Source organism: Myotis brandtii, unplaced genomic scaffold (genome assembly GCF_000412655.1).
Source record: "Myotis brandtii unplaced genomic scaffold, ASM41265v1 scaffold244, whole genome shotgun sequence".
NCBI classification, from domain to species: domain Eukaryota; kingdom Metazoa; phylum Chordata; class Mammalia; order Chiroptera; family Vespertilionidae; genus Myotis; species Myotis brandtii.
Genome location: NW_005359225.1, coordinates 3,330,601 through 3,351,973, shown reverse-complemented (window position 1 = coordinate 3,351,973; position 21,373 = coordinate 3,330,601). Strand labels below are relative to the sequence as shown.

The 21,373-nt window shown below is 49.3% G+C and overlaps 1 protein-coding gene and 1 pseudogene across 3 annotated transcripts; both read right to left on the bottom strand.

Annotated features, from left to right (window-relative positions):
• Positions 1-3,430: 3,430 nt before the first annotated feature.
• LOC102246014 lies at positions 3,431-5,028 on the bottom strand (annotated as a pseudogene).
• A 3,371-nt stretch (positions 5,029-8,399) lies between these two features.
• UCP3 (uncoupling protein 3 (mitochondrial, proton carrier)) lies at positions 8,400-19,678 on the bottom strand. 3 transcript variants are annotated; one of them, XM_014540431.1, is made up of 7 exons: positions 19,155-19,671; positions 14,416-14,635; positions 13,683-13,893; positions 13,254-13,454; positions 12,026-12,127; positions 11,371-11,551; positions 8,400-8,582 (listed from the first exon to the last, which is right to left on the bottom strand). In XM_014540431.1, exons 2-7 carry the CDS (start codon positions 14,539-14,541, stop codon positions 8,468-8,470), a joined length of 936 nt encoding a protein of 311 aa, XP_014395917.1. In that variant the 5' UTR covers positions 14,542-14,635; positions 19,155-19,671; the 3' UTR covers positions 8,400-8,467. The 3 variants fall into 3 exon arrangements, with proteins under 3 accessions (XP_014395917.1, XP_005867145.1, XP_014395918.1); XM_005867083.2 differs by lacking the exon at positions 19,155-19,671 and having other exon boundaries at positions 14,416-14,831; XM_014540432.1 differs by lacking the exon at positions 8,400-8,582 and having other exon boundaries at positions 11,367-11,551; positions 19,155-19,678.
• Between the last annotated feature and the right edge of the window lie 1,695 nt (positions 19,679-21,373).

Below are 21,373 nucleotides of genomic sequence, written 5' to 3'. Positions count from 1 at the left end.
GCCTTTTCCCGCCTCGGCGTCCCGGGAGGCTTCCGGCCGGGCGGGGTGGGGCACCAAGCGTGAGGCGCGCGGACCGTAGCCCTGCGCGTTAGGTTTTGTTCGTCCTTGGACTCTGTGTCCCTACTTTTGTGTACTCTCTGTCCCTTCCTTCCACTGCTGTCGTCTTTGCTTCCAGGACTGTTGTAAGGGGACGCTATCTCCCTGACTACACTGTAAGCTCCTCAGACCAGGAAGCTATTTCCTGTATTTGCATTATCACAGCCTCCAAGGGCCAATAGAAACCTAGTAGAGGTCCGGAGCACGAAATTTGGGTATGGGTAGAGCCCCTACGCCTGGTTGGCGATCAGGGCCAATCTGTGGAGAGACCGCTGGGGCAATGTGGGGGGTGGGGAGGGGGGGACCTCACTGGCACCCGCCTTGGCTGGCCTGGGGCCTGTGGGCTGGGGGCAGCTCCTGTGTTGAGCATCTGCCCCCTGGTGGTCAGTGTGCGTCATAGCGACTGGCAGTTCCTCCGTTTGGTTGATTTGCATATTAGGCTTTTATTATATAGGAGAGTAGAGGCTCAATATGTGCAGTTTGGGCTGCTGTTGAAAGTGCCTTGAGCAGTGTAATGGGAGGACCAGGGGCGATGAACTTTGGTGAGTGCAGTTACTAATTCAGGTTCAGGGCAGCTACTCCACACCACTCCCTGAGGCAGGTGTTAACCTCCATTCCACAGGTGAGAACACAGAGGCCCAGGAAGGTGAAATCAGCTGCCTCCTTTTCCCGCCTCGGCGTCCCGGGAGGCTTCCGGCCGGGCGGGGTGGGGCACCAAGCGTGAGGCGCGCGGACCGTAGCCCTGCGCGTTAGGTTTTGTTCGTCCTTGGACTCTGTGTCCCTTCCTTCCACTGCTGTCGTCTTTGCTTCCAGGACTGTTGTAAGGGGACGCTATCTCCCTGACTACACTGTAAGCTCCTCAGACCAGGAAGCTATTTCCTGTATTTGCATTATCACAGCCTCCAAGGGCCAATAGAAACCTAGTAGAGGTCCGGAGCACGAAATTTGGGTATGGGTAGAGCCCCTACGCCTGGTTGGCGATCAGGGCCAATCTGTGGAGAGACCGCTGGGGCAATGTGGGGGGTGGGGAGGGGGGGACCTCACTGGCACCCGCCTTGGCTGGCCTGGGGCCTGTGGGCTGGGGGCAGCTCCTGTGTTGAGCATCTGCCCCCTGGTGGTCAGTGTGCGTCATAGCGACTGGCAGTTCCTCCGTTTGGTTGATTTGCATATTAGGCTTTTATTATATAGGAGAGTAGAGGCTCAATATGTGCAGTTTGGGCTGCTGTTGAAAGTGCCTTGAGCAGTGTAATGGGAGGACCAGGGGCGATGAACTTTGGTGAATGCAGTTACTAATAATTCAGGTTCAGGGCAGCTACTCCACACCACTCCCTGAGGCAGGTGTTAACCTCCATTCCACAGGTGAGAACACAGAGGCCCAGGAAGGTGAAATCAGCTGCCTAATGTCACAGCTAGGAAGCAGTGAGCCCTCACTCTAACCCTGGTCAGTCAGGCTCCGGGCGTGTGTTTTCTGTGTTGTCCACAAGCAGACGGACTTGTCAGCAGAGGAAACTAGCTGGAATGGGATGGATAATTACAGCAAGTGTCCAGGAAAGAACGTTGAAACCTATAGGAAAGTGTTATAGGAGTTTATTTGAACTAAGTTTTATAGGAGGTGCCTGGAAGCAAAATGCTCCGGAGAATGGCAGTTTGGTAGTTCCTTTTATGCCGTTGGGATCAGGAGAAAGGAAGGTACATGAAGTCTAGTGATAGGTGAAGGAGGCGGGAGAAAGTAAAGCAGAAAAATCTCTAGGATTGGATATAAAGCATAAAAGAGAAACGGACGTACTTTACATTGGTGGGTACAGGATAGTTAATAACTAACATTTACAGCCCATTGGGATGGTATGTGGGAACAACCTAGCCATGAGGGGTGCTGTGGTCTCCTGCGCTGGTGGTTTTATGTTCTGGTCCCTGTGGGTGTGCCTTTGAGGGGATCTGGAAAAGAAAATTACTCTGACATTTCAATGGTATGTTACCCTAACTGAATAAAAAGAATGGTCATGGCTCACTTCTAAGGTAAATGTTAGCCCTTGCTACAGGCCTGGGACATCACCTGCTGTGACCTGCCCAGTTAGGAACTTGTGCTCAGACCATCCTGTGTGGTTATTTTTGGTCACTGAGCTTGTCAGACCTGCCATATTGCCTCCCCCCCCCACCCCCCGTTGTCAGGTTTATTACATTGATCCATTCACATAGGAAAGAAAAAACACCCGAGCACATGGCCCTGGTAGAAGCAGAGGCAAAGTGGAAAGTGGGAAGCCAAAGTAAAAAAACTATTTCTGGCACTGTGGGGTCTCCCATCCACTGCTGGTCTTGCACTCAGTGCAAAAGCGAGACCAGCATAAGATAGTAAAGCAAACGTGAAAAAGCTGGCCTCCCTGTGAACATCCAATGTAGGAGCACCTTCCTAAAGGAGGGAACAAAGTCAAGGACATGCAGAGAGAGTTTTCTACTGAAATGTCAGTTTTTGAAGGCTTTTCTTCAAAGGTTGTGTGTAGCAGTTCTCTTACAAATTTTCTCAGTTAATTCAGAGCTAAACAACTAAACAACTCTGAATTAAATGAGAAACAGTTCAGAGGAAACCAGTTAGCTTCTGTTGTGGCAACATCAGAGTTCTGTCTTATTGTTGACTCCTCAGTTGCTTCCTCAATGACTATTTCCGACGATTCTGTACTTTCATTTGCTCTGAGCTAGAAGTTAAATAAGGTTTTCCTTTCTCACCAGAAGTGCCACCAAGTTTTCATTTTGCATGTTGACCAGAAGCGTAGACATGGGGACATATCCATAGAAACCCCTACAAGCCCACTTTGTTCCTTGATATTTGTTTTCTTGTTTTTGAAAATATGTTGTTATTGATTTCAGAGAGGAAGGCAGCGGGAGAGAGAGAGATAGAAACATCAATGATGAGACTCATCAATTGGCTGCCTCCTGCAGGCCCCCTACTGGGGATTGAGCCTGCAACTCAGGCAGGTGCCCTGACTGGAAATTGCACTGTGGTGTCGTGGTTCATTGATCCATGCTCAACCGCTGAGCCACTCCAGCTGGACGTTCTTTGGTATTTGTAATGCTTGTAAACACCCATATTGACACAAGCAAACTCTCCTTGTAGCTCTGTTTTCCTATCAAATGGAAAAGGTTTTTCTCATCCCATCATTCAACATCTGAGCTAAAGTAGGGATTACTTCAGGATTATGACTCCAAAAGCAGTAACGCTCAGTAATAACCCTGAAATGTCTCTGATGGTTTTTGAAGTGTTGTAGTTTTGGACAGTACAATAAGTGAGGAGCTGGTTTCTGGGCAGTGACTTCTGGATAATTGGTCTAATATTCTGGGGAGTACTATGGCTGATGGGCTGAATTCATTAGGGAGAGGAGCCATGGAAAAAAGCAATGTCTAATTTTTGTTTAGAACTGTGCTTATAAGTCGCAGGGTCCAAATCAAGAAGGCTTCCACAGTGTAGGAAATCCAGAGGCAAATCATAATTGGATTGTTCTTGCTATGCAGTTGTGTGACTATATCATTATTAATACAGAGAGACAGTATTGCATTTCTCGGTAAGTTCCTGGTCAGGATACCTCCGTACTTCTTCACCAGTGTTTTGAACATTTTCTCGTTTTGTAAGGAAGCTGTCCCAGAGACTTACGTGAGAATTTGCCAACTTTTGATGAAAGATTTCTCATCATTAAAAAGTTGAGAGTTTAATCAAATAGGAAATCAATAAGCTTTGTGTATCCTGAGGACAGACCCAAACTGCTTATACTGGCTGTGTCAGCTGGATCTTGACTATTTTTATCAGCATCAGAGCTGACAAAGCTGCTTGTTCAGGACTCCTGCTTTCCTTTCCATCCTGTGATAAGAGTATCTTTTGTGGATCCAAAGTACTTTTAAATCTGTTTACAGATTAAACATTCTATCATTGTGAATGAAGTTGATCCACATTATTACTGTCTCTCCTTTTAAAATATTTTTATTTATTTATTTTTTTTAGAGGCAGGGAAAAGGGGGAGAGGGAGAGAGAGAAAGAGAAAGAGAGAAACACTGATTTGTTGTTTCACTTATTTATGCACTCATTGGTTGTTTCCTGTATGTGCCCTCACCAGAAGAGCAAACCCACAACTTTGGTGTTCTGTACTCCTTTTCTCCTGTCATATCATGGATTAATTTAATATATATATATTCCTCACTTGAAGATATGTTTTTATTGATGAGAGAGAGAGAGAGAGAGAGAGAGAGAGAGAGATGGATCGGTTGCCTCCCGTACGTGTGCCTCAATTGGCGATTGAACCCACAACCTTTTGGTGTACGGGACCACGCTCCAACCAACTGAGCCACTCAGCCAGGGTAGGGCCCTGTCTTCTTATTGGCAAAGCCCAATTAGCAATACATAGAAATACATTTCTTAACAAGGGAAAGTCTATCTCAAGGACATTTGCAAGCTCTGTAACATTAGTATGCTCAACTATTGAAAAGAATATAGAGTTTGAAAGTTTCATCATCTAGTCATCTTGCATTCAACTCATTACAAAATCTTAAAGAGAATAAAATTGTCATTAGATAGTGATACATTAAAATAAAACATTTGTTATATAAACTATGTATCACATTGTAATCTCTAGTGATCTAGAGAGTTGAGGGCCTAAATTGGTGATCTTATCTACAGTATGTTTCTGTATATTTTTATGTCATTATCTGACCAGCCTGCACCACCCACCATGCCTCCTCTATGGCAGTCTCCACTGGCATTATTAGTAAAAATGTGACCATTCTTTAAATGGACACATCACATATGAACATTCTTCAAATTTTAAAAAAAATTGATGATCTAGACTGATTTATAATATCAATGTACTCCTACCTTTTTATGCCAAGAAAACTTAGATACTCAGCCCTAGGAAAACTGGGCAGTGAAGCATAAATCTTCTCACTGTTCACAATGTCCTCTGTAGAATAAAAAAATGGTGGTCCTTAGGCCCTTTAAAGGTAAAGGTACAGCAAGAAATAATATTGACTATAATAGTTCCTCAAAATATTTGCATTAATCTTTGATATGTTTAAGTTATATTTCTGTATCATAACTGATTTTGGAAATGTAGAGAACAACCTGCTTTGCATATTTTCTCTGTGAATTTACAACACCCTGTCGCATGTTGGCGGGCAGCTTGCTCTCTGGGTGGCTGTGCCTGATGTGGGACTCCCTGTCTGTGGTGGGAGGGCCCTGGGACAGCTGTGGGGAGCCTGATGAAGGCCTCACTCTAGGCTTTAGAATGCCTGGGCTGCTTTATGGGAGAGAACAGAGAACAGTGTCAGAGATGCATCAGAGGATTTAAGTTTCTTTATTAGATTATATTTTAAGAAGAATAAAGAGCTTTTAAAATCATCTCTCTTATAAATAACTAGAGGCCCAACGCACGATATTCATGCGCGGGTATGGTCCCTAGGCCTGGCCTGCGATCAGGGCCATCTTCCCCAGCTGTCCACAGCCAGCCCCGCCCCCTGCCGCCACCCACCCCCAGTTCCCTGTTTGCCATTGGGTGATCAGTGCCTGATGGCCAGGGGAAGGGACCAAGAGGTCGGCTGTTCCAGCCCGCTTGTCGGCCCCACCCCCACCCCACCCCGGGTGGCCATCAGGCAATCGGAGCCTGCCGGCCAGGGAAAGGGACAAAGGTGGTGAGTGCACCTCATAGTGATTGGTCCAGTCGTTCTGGTCGTTCTGTTGTTAGGGTCAATTTGCATTTTACCCTTTTATTATATAGGATTCTCCAGGCCCACTAACCTACTCTTATATTTGACCATTACTCAATTTCATTGAAAGGACTGGAGAATGCCTTCATTTTGCTTCTCTCTATTTCAAAAATTTTTCCCGTATGACTCTTCTATTTCTAGGTTTCTCATATCCTTTCTAGAGCGTTTCGTCCCACCTATAACCAGTATTCTGTGCTCTTTTGTTTTCTCTAGGGCCTTGCTTCAGCAGTCTTTCCCCCTCATCTTCAATCTTTCCTTACTTCTAGTGTTTGTGTGTGTGTGAATTGAACCTGCAGGACTTGCCTACTCTTTTTTTCTTCTTTTTGCTTACTCCTTTTACAATGGACATTATTTTTCTCCTTCCTTTCTCTGCCAAATTTCCCAATAATAGGCTGTCCTCTGACTTCTCAGCCTTTGGCACAACTCTTACATATTTGATAAATGAATAAATGAATGCTCTCACATTCATCTTCTCATTCACTTTACATCAGCCAAACAGGCCTTCTTTCTGTTCCCTGAACATGCCAAGCGCAATCTTATAGGGCCTGTGGACTGCCTCTTCTCTTTTCCGGGAACCCTCTTCCTCAGATATTTGCCCAGCCAGCTCCTCTTATCATCCCTACAAAAACATTTACACACACACACACACATACACATAATTGCACATGTCAGTCAAGTCAAAAATAAGATGAAATTTTATTTTATTGATTGGTTGATTTAATAGCAAGAGGAAGGGAGAGAGAGAGAAGAAAGAGAAAAAACTCAGATTTGTTGTTCCACTTATCATGCATTCATTGGTTGATTCTTGTATGTGCTCTGACTGGGGATCAAACCCTTGGCATATTGGGGTGCTCTAACCAACAGAGCAACCACTCAGGGCAGTTAGAGAACATTTTAAACAGGAATTTTAATTGAAAGCCAAACCAGACATTAAATTGATAATTTTTATCTTTTTGCTTTTGTTTGAATTTTCCAGTTTATATATGTAGATGATCTCAAATTACAATTTAAATTTAGGAAAGTGCTGAGTGTAAGTGGGTATTCACTTTCTCCCAGGTGTAGAGGAGTCTGTGTGGGGAAGGAGGGATTATTTTGCTGAACATTCCTGTGAGGTGGGGATTGTTCCCATTTCTCTGGTAGGACACTGGGGTGCCAGGATTCCTGGTGGTTAGGCTGCTAGTGAGGTGAGGGTGGGGCGAGGTTTGAACCCAGTTTTGCCATCAGAGCCACACAGGCTGCTAAGAAGCAGAAAAACATTCTGGGTCCCCAGTGTCAACCTGAAAGATGTCTAGTCTTAAATCCAGAAGGAGGTCATCTGGTTCAATCCTGCCTTTTACAGATGGAGGAGCCGAAGCTCTATCAGGCGGAGCAACCAGCCTGCAGGAGAGGGTAGAAGGCAGTGTGGGCGTGTGGGCAGACCTTGCCCAGCCCTTACAAACAGGAAGCCTGAAGTAAGAAAGTGAAACTCTGTCCAAGAAAGAGAAGTCAGAAAAGTGGCTGTTTTCTTTCCAACACCCAAGGTGAATTCCTTTATTAAGTCATAATAATTTTCTAAAAATTCTGAGTCCTGCTACTTTAGGCTCTCAACTCCACCATTTATCTCTTCCCCCCAAGTCCCACACTCTTCAAGGTGCTTCACAGTACAGCCAGGGAATGGGGGCTGCATGGGAGTGGGGTCCCGTGGCTATATGTCATCCTCTGTTACTCCTGGCCCATGAGTCCCTGGTTCATTTGGCTGAACTCTAATCAACCGTCTTTTAAGAACTTCCCTGGCACTTCCTCACTGTCCTGACAAAGTCTTTACCAAGGCCTTGTCCTTATATTTACATTTGTTCAGAACTTTTGCTTTTACAAAGTGCTTTTCTGTCCAGTTTCCCACTTGATCCCATGATAACCTGGTGAAGTAACAGGGATGGGATTTTTACTCCCATTTTACAGGAAGGAGACTGAGGCTGTCCTCTGGAATCTCCAGTGTTGTCAGGGACTGATGACGAGTCTCGGCCTCACACTGGCCCAGCAGTGCTCCTTTGGTACAAATTCCAGGTTTTCTCTTTTTTTCCCCTCATGTTTCCTAGAATCCCAGTGGATTCGATATAGCAGACACATTACACAGACGGCTGGTGGTCCATGGTTAATCAAAGGCTGCGGGCACAAGCTTTATGTTGCTTTGGCAATGTCCCTCCAGGTTCCTTAGCCGATTGCCAAGCTATCATGTGCCACTCCCGACCAATGCTTGCAGTCTTTTCTTTCATTGTCTAATCAGATTTTCCAGTTTACAATCTTCCAATTTATCCAAATGGATCTGTTTGGTTTATTTTTTCTTGCCTAAATGTTAGGCATCCAACCTAATGGGTTTCAAAAATTAATATAATTTATTTGCTATCTTAGTGCAAAACAAAAACATTAAGACAACACACTGAAAAAAAGAAAGGAAAAAAAAGAAAAAAAAGAAAAAGACAATGCACTGAAGACCAGACTCCTTCCTCCTCTTCTCCTTCTGTTTCTTGAGTCATCAGCAAGTAAACAGTTCTGTAAACATGTGTGGGTCTGTGCCCGTGTGCGTGGACCCACTGTTTTATTCCATTCTTAACTGATTTTGTTCCAGTTGCATCCAAGTGGCCTGACCTATTCAAAACGGAGATTCCCGTAGCATCTGGACGTTCATCAAGGCCCGTTTCAGCTGCTCATAGGTTACAAACATCACCACGTTCCAGATTCCCAGTCGCAAAAAGGAGGGTGTAAATCTGATGAGAAAAACAACCAAAACATAAGGCGGAGTGGAAAGAGATCTGTGCTCTCCCCATCACAGCGTCAGTGCCAACGACCTAGACTTGTGTTAGTCATGAACATTTTCTAAGGTCTGTTCAGTCTTTTTCTTCTCTGATGAAGGAATTCAGGCAGAAGGAAAGGAAAGAAAACCAGCATTTTTAGCCAGGTTACTATATCAAGCAGTTATTCTCGCAGTTCTATAAGAGAGCTGATTGTTGCCAGTTGTCGTTTTCGGAAACTGCCACCCAGGGAGGTTAAATAGCTCTTTTATAGCTACGTGACTCCCTCAGCTGCCGGGTGATTCTGGGCTCACATCCTGAATGTTCACCCCCGATGAGGTGCCTGCCAGGGCACCGAGAAGCTGGGATACCGCAGGGCAAAGACCGTGTAACACCAAGTTTAGCTCATCTCCGGGGAGCCTGCCTGTCCTGTCCCCACCTCAGCTTTGCTTCACAGACTCCGGGAGGATCCTGCGACCTGGCCCTGCCCTCCTCCTCAGCCTCTCTTTGCTGATCTCCTCCTGGTCCTCTCTGCTCTGCCAGACCCTTATTTCCATGCCTTTGCCCATGTTGCTCCTTCTGCTTGGAATGTCCTTGCCTGGCTGGTTGCTAATGGCTCTGTAGGAATTGGCTTGGTTATCATAACCTCATGCCAAGGCCTCTTCTGAACCCTCAGCCTTGAGTATAGGGAGTATATTCCTGAGGCAATGAACGTGAACTCTGGAGTCAGACCTGGGTTTAAATCTTAGCTCTACCAGTTTTTAGATTCATGATCTCAGCTGAGTTGATCTTTCTGAGCATCAGTTTCCTTAGCTGTAAAAGGAGGAAAATACAGTAACGGTATCTACTTCATAGAGCTGTTGTGAGGATTAAATGAGTTATGCACAGCACACAGCACAGGGGCCAGTACCAGAAAATGCTCAATAGATGTCACCTACTTGTCTGCTGCTCTTTGAGGAAGGATAGCACAAGGTCCGCACCCATGAGATGCAAAGCAAATGTTTCCCAAGTAAAATAATAAACAGAGATAAGTGGCTACAACTTAAGATTGTAATCATAGAGGCACTTACAGGAAAAGAACAGACTATCAGTGGAAACACAGACTGATGATGTCATTCCCAGGAGTTAGAACTTGTTTGCTTACTGAGTTCAATCTAACCCTGGGCTCCAGAAAGTTCTCATCAGTGGTGGGAAGTGAGAGGGCAAAGAAAAGAGCTTAGCACTACAATGAACATGTTGGGTGAAGTCTGATGGTTTGGGTTCGAGCTGTGGCTCTGCCATTTTAATTTTGTGATCTTGGACAAGTGACTTGATATTTATGAGTCTCTTCCTCAGTAAATGTGAACAATACTGCCCAGTTCAGGAGGTTGTTGAGTGTTCAGCACAAGGCCTAGTACTCAGTGACTTAATGATCATGATGTAACCTATGTATTGAGTGATGGCTTTGTACTTGGGACTCTGGGAGATGATAGATGTTCAAGCCACTAGTTCTTGGCTTCAAAGAGCTTACATTCTAGCATGGAGGATAAATTAAACTTACAAATACCGTTACACAAAGTAGGAGGTGGTAGATACCATACGAATAGTATCAAGGAAGTATTGCTGAAGCTCACAGGGTACTTGAGAGTATCGGGAGGAGGTGGCTTGTCAATTAGTCTTGAAGGACATTTTGACTGTTGCCAGAGGGTGTTGAGGGGATGGGTAAAAAAGATGAAGGGATTGCCCGACCAGTGTGGCTTAGTGGTTGAGCGTCGACCTATGAACCAGGAGGTCACAGTTCGATTCCCGGTCAGGGCACATGCCCAGGTTGCAGGCTCAATCCCCAGTGTGGGGCGTTCAGGAGGCAGCTGATCAATGATTCTCTCACATCATTGATGTTTCTATCTCCCTCTCTTCCTCCCTTTCTCTCCGAAATCAATAAAAGTGCATTTTTAAAAAAGGCGAAGGGGTTAAGGAGTATAAATTGGCAGTTACAGAATAGCCTGGGGCTGTAAAGTATAGCACAGGGAATATAGTCAGTGATATTGTAAGAACCATATATGTTGCCAGGTGGGTACGAGACTTATCAGGGTGAAGACTTCATATATAAATGTCTAATCACTAGGTTGTACACCTGAAACTAATATAACATTGTACATCAACTATAATTGAAAAATAAAAAATTATTCAAAAAATATTTAGAGCATGTAGATGGCACGGGAAAGGCATTCTATGCAGAGGGAACAGTAAATGCCAAGACACAGAAGCAGGAGAATGTGACATACTTTGGCTCTTCAGGTGCCATCAGTGGTGATCCACAGTGTGGCCGTGGTTTGGGAAAATTCTCAGGATTACTAACCACCTTTCCCTCCTTCCTGGCCCAGTGAATTTGGGGACAGCACTTTGACCTATGCCTAGACTCCTTTTTCTCGGATAAGCCTCCCCTGACTCTCCAAATTGGATTTGGCTCATTTCCCCCCCAACTTCCATAGTTCTTGATACTCTCCTTTGTGGCATTTACATCTGTACTGTTCACCACTGCATCCCAGAGGGACCCATGGTAGGCACATTATTCATGAAAGGAAGAAAGGAAAGAAGGAAGAAAAAAAAGAAAGGAAGGAAGGAAGGAAGGAGGGAAGAAAAGAAGTAAGGAAGGAAGAAAGAAAGAAAAGAAGGAATGAAGGAAGGAGGAAGGAAAGGGCAGGAGGAAAGGGGAGGGAAGGAGGGAGAAAGAGTGAGCCAACTTTTCTGGAAGGGAGTATGGAGGCGGGAGGGGTAGGCTCACCCCTTATAGAAGGCTGAGGGACCCTCCCGGGCCACCATCTTCAGCATACAGTCCAGGGGGCTGCGGTACTGGTCTGGGAGTGAGTTCATATACCGGGTCTTCACCACGTCCACTGGGGAGGCCACCACTGTGGCACAGAAACCAGCTCCAAAGGCAGAGACAAAGTGGCAGGGGAAGTTGTCTGCAGCAGGGAAGGGAAGAGCGAAGACGGGGCTGTGAGATGGGATGAGCACTTGCTTTCTGTCCCATGTGTGCTTATCGTATGCCCCCAGTTAAACGGTGAACTTGAGCATAAGGGTGGTATTTTCCATCTCTCACTGCCTTGGGTGGAGCCCCTGGTAAGGACTGGCAAGATAGGACTGAGCTGTCCCACAGTTGGAAGGTCATCCAGCCCAACCACCTTGTTTGAGGAAACTGAAGTCAGAGTAGGTGATCCCCACTTAAAGATACATGGTGAGAAGTAGTGCTGGGCTGGAAGCCAGGTCCCTGGCTTCCCCGTTCAGGGCTTCTTCCTACTCGTCTCAATGATGTACTGGGCACTGCTCCTCTCTGATCTGTCTAAAGCCCAGTTGCCTCTGGGTGGTGCCCACTATGTGGCGTTGCAGGTTCCCTCCCTGCTGCGGGAGGGCTGTCTGCCTGGAGCCCAGGGCCTCACCGGTAAACAGGTGATAGTCCAGCAGCTTCTCCTTGATGACGTCATAGGTCACCATCTCAGCACAGTTGACAATGGCATTCCTCGTGATGTTGGGGAAAGTTCCTGTTGGAAAGGGAGTGTGGGCTGATAAATGGGGAGTAGGAGAAGTGGACCCCTGGCTGCAAGGCCATAGACCCCAGTTGGGGGGCATGGTGCCCCCTCCCAGTGGTCTTAGAGAGCCCATCCACTCCACTGAGCAGATTACACATAACCTAGTGTTAACAACTCTCATATTATCCATGTCCTCCTTAGAGGCAGGAAACAGAGAGGCCCACTTGTGTTTGTTTGGGGAACATTTTGGAGGATAATCTGCAAAATCTATCAAAATTTACATATGCCCCCCTGAGACTTGTCTAAAGGTAGAAAAGGAAGTCTTCCTTTGGAAGAGGAAGGTGGGCTCTTGCAACAGTGACAGAGTGCAGTGTTGCAGGGTCCAGGAGCGCATCAAGACCAGCCCCTGGTTTCTCAGAGGAGGGCCAGGCTCCGGGAGGGCCCAGCGCAAGTGAGTGCAAGGCCTGGGCTCTGACCCAGGTGTCCGTCCTGCTCTTAACCTTCACTGGGCCACTGTTTCTTCTGATGGATTCAGGGTCCCCTGGTCTCCATGTGGGAGGCACTCCAGCATTTGTCGGGGTTGCCACCATTTAGATAAGAAGGGACCCCTAAAGCCGTGCTCCCAAGGAATTCCCTCTTCACAGCACCTCCTGTGCCCACTCCACAGCTGCTTCTGTGTCTTCTCCACGCCCTGCAGCCACCTCTCCAGCGTTTGCCTGGAAGGTCCTCCCTGCAATCTCCACACAGAGCCTTTGAGGCCCAACTTAAGCGTTGCCTTCTCTCCAGAGCTCACATGACCCTCCTGCCTCCGGGCCTGCATCTCTTGTGAACCTCGCACATCCTGCCCCGTGGTATGGCTGCTCCTTGACCCGTCTCCTCCCCTCTGTGCGGGTGTGGAAGGGGTCTTCTGTTCACTCCTGTCTCCCTCTCAATAGCCTGCACATGGTGGAGGGTCGGCAAATTGAGTTGAACTTGGAGCACTGTGGTAAGTCAGGAGGTACTTGAGGTAGGACACTCTCAGAATCACTGGAATACTGTACACTATGCCGGGAGCTCCCTCGTCGCTCAGTTCTCTGCCCCAGCCCTAGGGTAGGAAAAGCTCTGCCGAAGGCCCCCTGAGACTGGAGTCCAGACTTACCTTTCCACAGGCCCCTGAGCCCTTCCTCCCTCGCGATGGTCCTGTAGGCATCCATTGTCCCACTGTACTTCTTGTTGCCGCCAGGCCCAAAGTGCTTGTTGGCCTGAAATCGGACCTTCACCACATCCGTGGGCTGGGCACAGGTTACCGCCATGGCCCCTGTGGTGCAGCCCGCCAAAATCCGGGTGGCGATGCTGGAGTCTGGGGAGAAGGAGAGAGAGTGGGCCAGTGCCCCATCACCTGACACCTCTCTGGGCCTGATGCCTGCCTCTTCTCCTGGGTCAGAGTTCTGGAGCTTTCTTGAAGGGGCTCTGAGTCTCCTCAAGAATGTCTGTTACCAGCTCCCCACACCCCAGCCCTGCCTCTGAGTCTGCACTGCCCTGGTCTCTGGCCCCACGCGCTGGTGTCCCTGGGGTGCTGGGCACTCACGGTCTGATCCTGTGGGGGTGTACAACTGCTTGACAGAGTCGTAGAGGCCGATGCGGATGGAGGCGAAGCTCATCTGGCGCTGCAGGCCGGCGACCAGCCCGCTGTAGGGGCTGCGGAGGCCTTCGGTGCGCACCATGGTCAGGATGGTGCCCAGCACGCCGCGGTACTGGACGCTCCGGGCCACCTGGGATGCCTGGTTCTCCCCCTGGATCTGAGGGACACCCCCCGCAGAGGTATGAGGAGCTTGGTGGGGGGGAGGGAAGGGGGCGGATGGGGCTGTGTTCAGAGGCACCTGCCTGGGGCTGGACTTGGAGAACAAGCATGACTAAGCTGTCACATCCCAGGAAGAGTAACTGAGGTTTGTGCCGCAGTTTACAGCTCACAGTGTGGCATTTGATTCTCAGAGCAAAGGGAGGGCAGATTGTTTTTCCCACCAAAGTGGTCAGTGGCTTGCTCAAGGTCATTCCTTACTTTTACTTCACTCTTTACGGTTTACAAAATAGGGCTGGCTGGGCCATGAAGGGTCCTGTCACGGCATGCCAAGGAATTAAGATTTTTTTGTCTTGGGCGATGGTGATGGGGAGGCAGCAAGGCAGGTGGGCAGCAGTGGAGTGAGTGGCCTGCTCAGGGTTGTGTGTGAGGAAGAGCTTGCTGGGAGCCGGTACAGGTGCTGTGGAAGAGACCTCAGCCCTTCTTTTGATGCGAACAATGACCCTTGGCCAAGGGCACCTACCTGCAGGCGGACCTTGGCTGTGTCCAGTGGAAAGGTGAGGAGGTCAGCAAAACAGGCCGCCATGCCCGCCCCCAGGAACTTCACAGCTGTTGTCGGAGGCATCTCTGAAGGCTTTAGTCCAACCATGGTCCCAGACGTTTCTCCCAGTCCCTTGAGGGCCCAGTTCAGGTCTGAGGAGAGAGGCCGCTCTGCAGCCCTGGGCTTTCCTGCAGGGAGGAGGCTGTGGAGACAGGCCGGTGGAGGCAGATGGAACCAGTGCGGCCTGGCTCAGCACCAAGAGGGGCTTTATGAGTGAAAAGCCTGGGCATTCCATGTTCAGCTGTGGATTTGGCTTAGAAAAACTGGCCACATGACTTTGCCTTATCTCTTAAAAAAAATATATATATATCTATTTTATTGATTTCAGAGAGGAAGGGAGAGGGAGAGAGAGATAGAAACATCAACAATGAGAGAGAATCATTGATCGGCTGCCTTCTGCACACCCTACATTGGGGATCGAACCCACAAACCCGGGCATGTGCCCTGACTGGGAATCGAACCATGACCTCCTAGTTCACAGGCCGGTGCTCAACCACTGAGCCACGCTGGCCAGTCTGACTTATCTCTTTTGACCTTTCCCAGGATGAAGTGGCGTTTAAAACTTTATTTTTATTTAAAAAATAAAAGATTTGAGGTATAGTTTCTATTATAATGGCTATATGCATTTTAATGAGCTGTAATGGGACCTGTGTGTTGATTCTGGAATGTTTGGCCAGGACAGCAGACGGGGGAAGAGATTTTCTAGGCGGGGACCTAACCTGGCATCCAAGCATACGTAAGTCAGATCATGCCACTCCCTGTTATAAAACTGTCCAATATGCCCCCTCCATTATTGAGAATAAAGTCCAAGTCCTTGCCGTGGCCTGTGGGCCCCTCCATAAGATCCCCCTCGTGCCACGTTCTGTACTTGGCACTTCCCAGGCCGTCCTGAGTAACTGAGTGTGACCCGCCCACAGGAACTCTCAAGGAGTCTCAGGGGCATTAAACACGCCTACAAATAACTAGTGGAAGATGGGCTGGACCAATGTCAGAGGAAGGAGCCATCCAGAAGGGACTCAAAGGAGGGAGAGACCCTCTCTTGTTTGTGAGGTAGAATTAAAACAATTTCATGGGGGGTAGTTGGAGGGTTGCATGAATTAGGCCTTGAAAGTTGGGCAGAGAGTGTTCAACTGGAGAAGAGTGTGCGAGGTGCAGGAAAGGGCACGAGCTGTGTGAGTGTGTGCGGCATGGCTTAGGGCAGGAGGAGGGAAAGGCTGCTGGGCCGTGAGGAACTTGCAGTGAGCTTTACACACTGTCTCATGGAATTCTCATAACTTTTCTGAAAGGGAGCTTTCCCTTCCTTTCCCTACTTTGGATGAGCAACCGAGGCTCAGAGACACACGCTGGCTCCGTGTTACCAGCCGCTAGTGACAGAGCCTGGTTCCCTCTGCTATACTAGGCTCATCTAGCCTTGGAAATAAGGGAGGACACCACGTAAGTCCATTTTACAGATGAGAAAATAGAGGCTTAAGATGGAAAGAGACTGGCTCAAATTCACAGAACTCCAGCCAGGTTCTCGTGATGGCATCAAGGCTCCCTTCCCCACTCCACTCAGGGGCCCGGTGGTTGTGGCGGGGTGGATATCCAAGATCTTGCCTTTACAGTGAGGGCATTCCAGGGCTGGTGGGCATCTGCCCAGTTTGGTAGGTGAAAAAAACCGGCCCCCAAGGGGCTGAGGCCTCTGCAGCTTGGCTTCCTCTGCAGTGCTCTTCCCACAGCTGCTCCTCCCACAGCCTGTCTACCTGCCTTCCTGACAGGGTCCAAGAAGGATCTGGTTTCTTGGGAGGATGGTGTAGAGGTCCTGTGTCCGCACAGCTGAGCCTGGCTGAGGGAACAGCATGGACGTCATGGTGGGGAACGCCATCCTCCCCCTGCCTCCTTTCACACTCCCCTTTGCCCTACAGAAGACCAGCAGCTGCCAGGCCTGGCTCGGGCCCCAGCAGGGAGGTTCTGGGTCCTCGGCCTGGGGCTGGACGGCAACCGCAGAGACCTCCCCCAATGCGAGCATTCTGTTAGCCTCTCTTCCTTTAAGCACTAGCCCCCCACTCTCCGCACCCCCGCCCCCGCCCTTCCCCTCCTTAGACCTGTGCTGGGCTTCTTGGAACCTTAGCCTGGGAATGTGAGGGCATGCCTCTCAGAGCTGGGAGGCCCTTGTGGGCTGTGCTCTCTCGTGTCTCTTACTGGATGTTGGAGTGCCCCTTATTCACAATCTTTTGGGGGTTACCCAAGCTCTAAAAGAAGAACCCTACAAGTTAGGTATTTTTACTCCACTTTCAGAGTTACAAACTGAGGCCCAGACAGGTGGAATGACCATCTGAGGTCACAGGTGCACAGGGCTATGTGACTCCAAGGCACATGTGTGATGTGCCAGCCTGGCAGGGAACACTTCTGAACTTCCTTTGTCCCCAGCTACTCCTGGTCCCATACCATCCTTTCTTGTAGGATTAGCTCATTAACTGCAGTGGTTCCTCCCCAGATGGAGGACCCCCAAAGGCAGGGACAGGGCTGACTATCCTTCTCTGTGCAGCCTGACACAGGGATGGCCCAGGGCTCGAGAGGCCCATGGAGGACCAGTTGACCAAGGAACCCCACTTGCTGAAGGGGAGAAATGGGAAATAAAATCGGAGGTGCCCACAGCAGCCTTGGGTGGGTGGGTGGGAGCCTCGAATGCCAGGGCTATACTGAATCTAGCGAGTGAAGAGTGGTTGGTGATTTTGAGTTGAAGAGTGACACTAGCAGACCTATGTGCAGAGCATGCTGGTAGACATTTGGACTGGAAGGGAGAGATGGAAGCTCGAGACCAGTGAGCAGGTGGTTGGAATGGTACAGGGAGAGGTGCTGGAGCCTGAACGTGATCAAGAACAGTGGCTCCAGCCCTGACTGGTTTGCTCAGTGGATAGAGCATCAGCCTGCAGACCAAAGGGTCCTGGGTTTGATTCTGGTCAAGGGCACCTACCTTGGTTGCAGGTTCCTCCCCGGCCCAGGGGCTCGTGCAGGAAGCAACCAATCGGTGTGTCTCTCTCATATCGATGTTTCTCTCTGTCTTTCCCTCTCTCTTCCACTCTTCCTAAAAATCAATGGAAAAATATCCTCAGGTGAGGATTAGTAACAAAAAAGAACAGTGTCTCCACCCTGGCCAGTGTGGTAAGTGGTTAGAGCGTCGTCAGCCTGCACCGAAGTGTTGCAGGATCAATTCCTGGTCAAGGGCATGTACCTCGTTTGCAGGTTCACTCCCTGCCTCTGGTCTGGGCACGTGAGCGAGGCAACCAGTTGATGTGTCTCTCACACTGATGTTTCTCCCCCCCCCCCCCCTATTCCCTTCCTCCCTTCCACTCTCTCTGAAAAAGCAATGGAAAAAAATATCTTCAGGTGAGGATTAAAAAACGAACAAACAAAAAACAACAAAAAGAGCAGTGGCCCGTGGTGAATCGGGCATATTCCAGAGGCAGTTCTGAGCCACCCACAGGAGGCAGAGTGGAATGGCATGGACTCAGGTCAAAAGCCACAGCTTTGGGGAGGCTTTAGAACTTCCAATGGTCAAACTGGGGTGGGGGCAGGGAGGCTACAATGGTGGGCACAGGTAAGGGCCCTGAGACCAGTGCTCCCCACCTCCGTCCCCCTTTACTCCAGCCTCCTGGTATGTGAGGAACCCCAGCAGCCAGCAGACCTTTGCCACTGGCGGGTAGAAGAGGTTGAGAGCAGAACCCTCCTCACGCTAGCTCTGCTGGGGCACTTGAGGGATGGGATGGTCTAGTCCACATGGCCTGGGGTAATGGAGCCCTTAATGCTTGCTGAGTGCTTCCTGCACAAGACACCAAGCTAAGGGCGTTCTAGGCACTGAAAAATTCAGTCCCTTTATAAGACTCTAAGGTATGTAGTTGCTATGATTATTCCCACTTCGTTACCAAGGGTCCGGAGGCTTTGAGGGCTCAGCCAGTATGGCTGAGATGGAGCTGGGATTGGAGCCCAGATCTGTCACCTGTGCCTGTTCCATTGCTCAGTCTCAGGCTTCAGGGAGAGCTCAGGATTACAGAGTGGATTCTCAGCCCACAGCCCCAGAGATCCCGATTCAGGTCTGGGTTGGGGTCTGGGAATCTGCACTAGAACAAGTTCCCTGATGTCTCTGAAGCACCCCCATCCTGAGACACCCTGCCAACCCCACCATCCTGGCAAAGCCTCCTCAGCATTCCCACTAAGGAAACCCCTGGGGGGAGAGTTCCCACGGGCTCTGTAAAACTCCCAGCATGCAACATGGGCCAGGCCTCATGCCAGACATGCCTCCACCTTCCGTACTCAGGAAAGGGGTCTCCAGAGCCCTTATGGGGAGAGGATTTTATGCTCTGGAGGAATCCTGGAAGGATTCTGGGCCAGATTAAGGAGAAAGCCACTTCTTATGTACGGGGATGTGCAAAATCACAGCAGAGGCAGCCAGCTGAGCAAGGGGCCAGTTTTGGGTGAGTGACATGGTGGTGGGGTTGAGTCCCAGCCCTGCCACAGTGCCCTCACCAGGGGCTGCAGTTCCCTCACCTTGACAAGGTGGGTCTGGACTAAATCTCCATACTCTGTTATGCCATGGTAGGGGTCCCTGCCAGTTCCTGGCTGCTCTCTGTAGGCTCCGGTGAGGGGAGAACATGCGGGGTGGGTAGAGAATGGGATCTTACCTGAGTCCAGCAGGGGTAGGGGAAGCTCAGGACCTCCTTAGCGCTCCTTAGTGCTCCATCCCAGGAGGCGGCAACAGGACTCTGATTGCTCCCTGGCCATTCACGGCTGTCTCTGCTGCCTCCGGCTTGGCACCTATCTTTATACACTCTGGCTGACCTGAAACCTTACCCTGCAGACGCTAGTGACAGCCTGATCACTTGACAAGAAGCGGCTGGTGAGGGGCAGGGAGGTGAGGGAGGAGGTCAGAGTTCTAGATCTGGTTCAGTTCCTTTCACTTGAGGTTCTTTAAAATAGCTACTGAAGGAAGCGATTGAAGGAAGAGCTACCTCAGAGGAGGAGGATATATATGTGCATGTGTGGGGCGTTGGACCGGTCACCTGTGAAAGTCCAAAGGTCAAGGCCTCCCTCCATAGGCTGGGCAGGTCTCTCCCTAGCCTCCTCTCAATAATAACACTGATAATAACTCATTTCTTGGTGCCTCCTATGAGCTAGATACTTTACATATATTATTTCTATTTCTCGCAACCCTAGGAGGTCGGTACTAATAGGATTCTGAGTTTATTTTTTTTTTAAACAACAGCTTTGCCCTGGCCAGTGTTTCTCAGTGGTTAGAGCTTCTGCTCACATACTGAAGGGTCTCAGGTTTGATTCTCAGTCATGGGCAAAAGCTGGGTGGCAGGTTTGATCCCCGGCCCTGGTCAGGATGTGTGTGGGAGGCAACCAATTGATGTCTCTCTTTCACATGGATGTTTCTCTCTCTCCCCCCACTCCCTCCTTTCCACTCTCTCTAAAAAACAATGGGAAAAATATCCTCAATTAACAAAAAACAGAAAAAAGAAAAGAAAATAACAACTTTATTGAGAGATAATTCGCACACCATTCACCTACCTATTCGATGTTTTTAGTATATTCAGTTATACCACCATCATCTATCATCACAATTTTAGGACATTTTCATCACCCCTCAAAATAAAATCCCCCTACACATCAGCAGTCGCTTCCCTTCTCCCCAGCCCCAGGTAATCACTAAAGATTTGCTTGTTCTGAATATTTCCTATAAATAGAATCATACAGTATGTGACTTACCCTGTGACTGGCTTCTTTCACTTAACATACTGTTTCCAAAATTCATCTGTTCATTCCTTCTCATGGTGGAGGATCCTAACATTTGTAATGCTCATTTTACAGAGAACACTGAGTCTCAGGGAGAGACAATGACTTATACAGGTCACACAGCTAGTACGAGGCAGAGCCTGGCTCTAGCCTGTAAATTGTAACGTACTTTGGGTCTGTCTGCTGTGACCACGTTTTCGATGACATAACATTTGGAGGTTCCAGCAAGGACACTGCTGGAGCCAAAGGCCGCTGGGAGGGAGTGGGGGGCAGGATGGGAAGGGTCCTCTGATAGGCACTGAGGGTAAGGGTTGGGCACATCTCAACCTGGAACCCAGGTGACAGAAAAGAGGAGAGAGGGGTGAGGGGTGAGGGGAGGAGAGCGCAGGGGACGAGAGGAAGAGAGGGCTGGGAAGGGAAGGGAATGAACTGCTTGGGGCAGAGTAGGCAGAGGCCAATGCTGGATTTGGGCACAGAGCCATGGCCCCGAGGCAGATGATCACAAGTCCAGACGCTCAAGTGCAAAGCCTGTCCTCCTAGAACCAGGCCCTGCCCTAATGTCAGCAGGACAGGCAGCTGTGTAAGTGCTGTTAGAGCAGTGGCTGGGGGGCCACTGAGGTTGGGAGGGCTCAGGACATAGGTTCCAGGCTCCACCTGAAAATGCTGGCCTTGAGGTGGTGGGTGAATTGCATTGGGCACTGTATCTGGGGAGGGATAAACAGTAGGAACCCAAACAAGGGGACAGCGGGCCCTGGACAAAGTCAGAGGGCAGGCAGGTGGGCTGGCTCAGCTTACACTGGCCTGAGAGCTTCTTGAGGGCGGGGCCAGGCCTGTCTGCTTTGGTTCTGTCCCCAGAACCCAGCCTGCTCTAGAAGTCCCAAGGTTGGCTGCTCTGAGCTGGGTTCAAGCTGTGGGTGATCACAAACACCCGTTTTCAGGTCTCCACAAAGGAAGCGCCCAAGGGAAGTGGGGGAGACAAGGCTAGCTCTGCTGCTGGTGGTAGGAACAAATAGGTACCTCATACAGCATGACCCTGCATGGTGTTTCACCTCTGAGCTGTCACTGGCAAACAGACCCAGCTTCTGGGGGTGCAGTGGGTTTCAGA